This window comes from Phyllobates terribilis, unplaced genomic scaffold, assembly GCF_046119375.1.
Source record: "Phyllobates terribilis strain yellow unplaced genomic scaffold, ASM4611937v1 Scaffold_7__3_contigs__length_470593459, whole genome shotgun sequence".
Lineage (NCBI taxonomy): Eukaryota > Metazoa > Chordata > Amphibia > Anura > Dendrobatidae > Phyllobates > Phyllobates terribilis.
The window spans coordinates 409,180,456-409,187,226 of record NW_027362767.1 but is presented as its reverse complement, the minus strand read 5'-3'; the positions used below and the strand labels follow the sequence as shown (position 1 = coordinate 409,187,226).

General features: G+C 39.1%; 1 protein-coding gene across 1 annotated transcript; it reads left to right on the top strand.

The window, feature by feature from the left end:
- The first annotated feature begins 1,020 nt into the window (after positions 1-1,020).
- On the top strand, positions 1,021-1,974 carry LOC141155542 (olfactory receptor 6C1-like). Its single transcript, XM_073642408.1, has one exon. It carries the CDS (start codon positions 1,021-1,023, stop codon positions 1,972-1,974), a length of 954 nt encoding a protein of 317 aa, XP_073498509.1.
- The last annotated feature ends 4,797 nt before the right edge of the window (positions 1,975-6,771 follow it).

Here is a 6,771-nt window from a genome sequence, read left to right as displayed (position 1 = left end):
TGTCTCCTATTCTTCCCCTGTTTCCCACGCTTTTGTTTTTTGAATGTATTTGTATGATTGTAGATTTTTTGTTTCCCTGTCTGATTACCCCTGACTGTGTGATTAGTGTTTTCCAATACACTTTGGCCTCATTTCCCTGGGTGGGAGAGGGAACAGATAAGGGTTAAGATAGGAGCATAGCAAGGTACGAGACCCCTGTGTCTCCACTATCCGGGGTAATCTAGGGGATAGGGATAGCTTAAGGTGCCCCTAGTATTAGGGATCAGGTAGGTGCCCACATTCCCTTGTCGCTATGCGACATAATGTTAGAAACTTTTCTCACTCTTCCAATGCATTATACTTAGCCACCTTTTCTAGATACTAAAACTGTTGTAGAAGATATAAAAATTATGTAAAATGCATGATATATTTAGGCAACATTATGGACTCTGCTTTACTTTTAGTATATGATGCACATTTTTTAATATGAAAAGGCTTTTGAAGAAAATCAGTACAACTTCACATCTAGAAGCAAAACTTCTGTATCCTGTAGGTTTCTCATGTTGAGGTTTCTTTTCCCATTGGTTTTGATTACCCAAAGGAAACCCTCAAAGTTTTGCCATCTGTCTATTTATTCATTTGCTCCTGTGGCTTTGATTACACAAGGGAAACCCTCAAAGTTCTGCCATCTGTCTATTTATTCATTTGCTCCTCTTGCTTCAATACTGCATTTATTAATAGAGAATAACACTGACGTGTTCCCTTCGCACTCTCCACTGTCTTGGTTCACTGAATGTATAATTTACATATGTCATGTTTCACCGATGGAAAGGATTTTATTCTAACCTGCAATGAAAACAGTAAATAGGTGCAAAGTATATTTAACTGCAATGTATGTGAAGAATCATGTACACTCAAGGTTTGATATTGTAACTAATACCTTATGGAAATTTTTATGTGATATTGAGTCCTATTGATTTTTTCTTCTTTTTTTTACTTGTCTACTTTATTATCAGCTTAAAAGTGAAAATTTTAAGTTATATGGATCATAAAAATGTGAACACGACAACTTCTTTCATCATTACCGGGATCTCCGATGAGCCGTTATTGCAATTTTTGGTTTTTCTCCTAGTTCTACTCATTTATCTCATTAGTCTTGGAGGTAACATAACTCTCTTCCTCCTTGTTTGTCTGGATCACCATCTCCATACACCCATGTACTTTTTCTTGGCCAACTTGTCTATTTTGGACATTAGTTGTTCTACAATAACTCTTCATAAAATCATTACTTCTTTCATATCGGGAGATAATTCTGTCTCAGTTCTTGAATGTCTTTTGCAAATTTTTACGTTTTTGTCGTTGACTTGTGATGAGCTGTTGGTTTTGACAGCTATGAGTTATGATCGCTACGTTGCTATCTGTAACCCTTTACATTACCATCTTGTCATGGGTTCTAAACTTTGTGTCCTTTTGGCCTGTTTGTGTTGGGTTTTTGGCTTTCTTGAATGCATGCCCATTCTTATAGAGATCTTTAAATTAACATGCTATGAATCCAACAAGATAGACCACTTCTTCTGTGACATTGTTCCAATCATAAAGTTGTCCTGCAGTGACACTACTTTTCTCCAGCTATATATTCTCACTGTAGGGGTGTTTGTTGCTGGATGTACCCCCTTTTCCCTTACATTTATCTCCTACATCTTCATAATTGGCACCATCTTGTCCATACGTTCTAGCAGCGGCAGACGTAAAGCCTTCTACACGTGCTCCTCGCACCTTACAGTGGTCATCTGCCTCTATGGTTCTCTTGTCTTTCAATATTTGAGGCCAACTGCATCCATCAATTTAGGATCCAGCAAATATTTCTCTTTGTTTAATGCAGCAGCCGTCCCTGTACTGAACCCCCTGATCTACAGCCTAAAGAATAAAGACGTGAAAGCCGCCATTAGGAGAAGAAAGCGATTAGCTGTATTATCAACCAAAACACATCCATAAGTTAAATTTTGAAACCATTAAATTTATGACTTAGCCTTACAGAAAACCCAAAGGGATCGCTTTCAGATGAGGCACCAAATGGGTCAATTGACTAAATCTGGTTTTGCAGCTCATCAAATCCAGACACTCAATGGACAAGAAATAAGACACTTAATTCACTTTGAAGTAACTTTGTACAACATAACAACATCTTGAGCCCAGAGCTGCATTTATAATTCAGCTCACTTGCCATTGTAATCAGTCTACGATTAGTTGACAGACACTACCATTACAGCTTGTCTGTTTTTTGCTCCCATTTTACATGAGCTGAACTCAAAGATCTAAGATTTTTTCTATGTACACAAAAGGCCTTATTCTCTCAAGTATTGTTAAAAAAATTGTCTAAATCTGAGTCAGTGAGCACTTCTTCTTTGTTGAGATAATCCATCCACCTCACAAGTACAGCATATCCAGATACTGATTAGACAACATGATTATTGCACAATATAAGACCACTCTAAAATGTGCAATTTTACAGTATTGGGAGCAAAAACAAAAGTGTTGTGTTTATATTTTAGTTCAGTGTATATTCCTGAGTCATTTATTTATTTCTTACTTATTTTTGTAGACACTATACCTGTTTTGTATTAAAGCTCAACATTTTAAAACTTTGGTCCTTACTTCGAAGAATTTATAGATTTTATGTCAGCTGAAAAACATTGTGTACTCTGATAAACTTAATTAGGATTTTGGGAAAACATCAGATCGCAACTTTGCAAATGGTGGCAATTGTATAAGTGGGTGTATTGACTTGACATTTTTTCTCATTTGCAGCCAGAATGGAGGGTATATGAAATCATCACTCATTCATGAATACCTAAGTAAACCTGGTCATAGAAATGCAGTGGTATGGGCCCACTGGGTGGGCTACAGTGGCCCAAATATTAATTCTACATTGTACCAGAGGGGGGATGAGAATAACATGATGATGGAAGTATGTGTGCGTGTGTGTTTTAAGGGATGTCAATTATGCAGCAAATTTGCCATTTTAATACCTGGATGAAATTATATGCTTAGTGCACTTGTTCATGTTTTAATATCTGTTCTTTTTCTATGGTGTACTTTGTGTATGCTGTGTGTTTGCCTAGAGTGCCATCAGTTAGGGGTTAAAGGGGTTTTCCACTTGCAGGAGTATGGACCCCTGATGCTCTAAAATGCTCAAAATAAGATCAGAGTAGGTATTTACACTCCTCCCCACCTCGACTCCAGTGCCATCTCTCCGCTGCTGCTCTGGTCTCAGTGTTGACATCACATTAATAGCATGCATCATCTCTGTAGCCAACCTCTGAGCTCAGCGGCTGTGCCTAGGTGGACGACATGAGTCACTGAGCTTAGTGTTTGGCTACAGAGATGAAGCATGCTCTTGACATGACATCACCACTGCAGCCAAAATTCTGTGACCTGAGCAGTAATGGGGGGCCGGCTTTGGATCCAGGGAGGGTGATTAGATGAGAGTGAACAGAAAACCACTGCAGGGACATGGGTATGAAGTACAGATTAGAGATTGGCAGAGATCTGCCAGGAGATAGCAGAGAAGATATCTAGAGTGAGAATGAACCTCAATGAGAGCCCTGAAGTTTGAGAGAGAAAGATAGCTATTGAGTATTGGACTGTCACATTAGAAGGTATGAGGTCTGGAGAAGCCCGGGAAGCCTGTGTGTGTGGGGTGATGTGAGCTCCGCACCATCCTGGAATGACTGTAAAGACGTGTCTACAATAAAAATGTAAAGAGACTGTAAATGACAAGTTTCTTTGAATGGATGTTATTAATAAAACACTGTGAGCTATCTTTTCTTTGTTGGCTTTTTGATGGGGCAGGGGCTATTGGTGCAACCAATGCAGCTGCACAGGGGTCCAAGAGGTAAGGGCGCCACTTCCACCTCCAAAGCAGGTGAAATTGCGCATTATAATGAGCTATAGGACTGCTTATGGGCCATATACTGTTCTTTCACTGGGGCCCTCTTCTGTCGGTCTCCGTTCCTGTGCTGGGATATCATTGCAGTACATGATTTTAGCTGCAGAGGGTGTTGTGCTTTAAGTTTGAGTCTTGATAAGGGCATCTGAAAAATAATAAAGACATAAAGTTATATGAAAAAGTTTGGGCACCCCTATTAATCTTAAGCTTAATGTTTTATAAAAATTGGTGTTTTTCCAACAGCTATTTCAGTTTGATATATGTAATAACTGTTGGACACAGTAATGTTTCTGCCTTGAAATGAGGTTTATTGTACTAACAAAAACTGTGCAATCTGCATTCAAACAAAATTTGACAGGTGCATAAGTATGGGCACCCTTATCATTTTCTTGTTTTAAATACGCCTACCTACTTTTTACTGACTTACTAAAGCACTTTTTTTGGTTTTGTAACCTCATTGAGCTTTGAACTTCATAGCCAGGTGTATGCAATCATGAGAAAAGCTACTTAAAGTGGCCACTTGCAAGTTGTTCTCCTGTTTGAATCTGCTCTGAAGAGTGGCATCATGGGCTCCTCAAAACAACTGTCAAATGATCTGAAAACAAAGATTATTCAACATAGTTGTTCAGGGGAAGGATACAAAAAGCCGTCTCAGAGATTTAACCTGTCAGTTTCCACTGTGAGGAACATAGTAAGGAAATGGAAGAACACAGGGACAGTTCTTGTTAAGGCCAGAAGTGGCAGGCCAAGAAAAACATCAGAAAGGCAGAGAAGAAGAATGGTGAGATCAGTCAAGGACAATCCTCAGACCACCTCCAGAGAGCTGCAGCATCAACTTGCTGCAGATGGTGTCACTGTGCATCGGTCTACTATACAACGCACTTTGCACAAGGAGAAGCTGTATGGGAGAGTGATGTGAAAGAAGCCGTTTCTGCAAGCACGCCACAAACAGAGTCGGCTGAGGTATGCAAAAGCACATTTGGAGAAGCCAATTTCTTTTTGGAAGAAGGTCATGTGGACTGATGAAACCAAGATTGAGTTGTTTGGTCATACAAAAAGGCGTTATGCATGGCGGCAAAAAAAAAACACAGCATTCCAAGAAAAACACTTGCTACCCACAGTAAAATTTGGTGGAGGTTCCATCATGCTTTGAGGCTGTGTGGCCAATGCCGGCACCGGGAATCTTGTTAAAGTTGAGGGACGCATGGATTCCACTCAGTATCAGCAGATTCTTGACAATACTGTTCAAGAATCAGTGATAACGTTGAAGTTACGCAGGGGATGGATCTTTCAGCAAGACAATGATCCAAAACACCGCTCCAAATCTACTCAGGCATTCATGCAGAGGAACAATTACAATGTTCTGGAATGGCCATCCCAGTCCCCAGACCTGAATATCATTGAACATCTGTGGGATCATTTGAAGAGGGCTGTCCATGCTCGGCAACCATCAAACTTAACTGAACTGGAATTGTTTTGTAAAGAGGAATGGTCAAAAATACCTTCATCCAGGATCCAGGAACTCATTAAAAGCTACAGGAAGCGACTAGAGGCTGTTATTTTTGCAAAAGGAGGATCTACTAAATATTAATGTCACTTTTCTGGTGAGGTGCCCATACTTATGCACCTGTCAAATTTTGTTTGAATGCAGATTGCACATTTTCTGTTAGTACAATAAACCTCATTTCAAGGCAGAAACATTACTGTGTCCAACAGTTATTACATATATCAAACTGAAATAGCTGTTGCAAAAACACCAATTTTTATAAAACATTAAGCTTAAGATTAATAGGGGTGCCCAAACTTTTTCATATAACTGTACTTGCCACTTCTTCTAGAATATTTAGGATGATCCAGGTATAAGGGAAGACCTTCTGGATTCCTAGAAGAGTCAACTAAGCTCCCAAGTCCTGCTGACCCTGCTTGAAACCTCCCAGAAATCAGTGATTCCAGGAGATTTTTTTTTTATTCACGACGCTGGTAAAGGAGAACGGAAAGGCAGAAAATCTAGTGTGGAGAAGAGGTGAATGGGTATGGCTTCTAAACAGGGCATAGCTACTGGCAAAATATGTAAATGGATTTTTTAATTCATACTAAAAAATCTAAAACAGTATTTTTCCAAAACTATTGCCGAGAGTGTCTACTGGTTGTGTATCATTTTGCAGTTCACTCCTTTTCAATTCTGTTGGGATGCGCAGCAATACCAAACACAATCCATGGACAGGTAGGAGCTTTTATTGGAACTTGTTTAAGGCTCAACTGGAAGTACATTTTAATGGCAATCAATGAAACTAGCCCTAGAATCTCTGCACTGTTGGTCACTGTATGTTGGGTTTGTAGCTTCTTAGAAAACCTCCCGAATCTTATGGAATTCTGCAAACTAATCTGTTATCAGTCAAATATGATTAATCATTTCTTCTGTGACACTGTGCCTGTGATTAGACTATCCTACAGTGACACTTCAGTTCTAGAACTCTATATGGTCACTGTTGGGATCTTAATTGCTGGCTTTCCTCCATTTATTTTAACATTTATGTCATATGTTTTTATTATTTCCATTATACTTAAGATTTCATACAATAATGGTAGATGCAAAGCCTTTTACACCTGCTCCTCGCACCTTACGGTAGTTACAGTGGTGGCCAAAAGTATTGACACCCCTGCAATTCTGTCAGATAATACTCAGTTTCTTCCTGAAAATGATTGCAATCACAAATTCTTTGGTCTTATTATCTTCATTTAATTTGCTTGCAAGGAAAAAACACAAAAGAGAATGAAGCAAAAATCAAATCATTGATCATTTCACACAAAACTCCAAAAATGGGCCAGACAAAAGTATTGGC

What these genes read in the sequence shown, in the direction of transcription:
- LOC141155542 (XM_073642408.1), top strand. Translation starts at nt 1,021, where the DNA reads ATGGATCATAAAAATGTGAACACGACAACTTCTTTCATCATTACCGGG.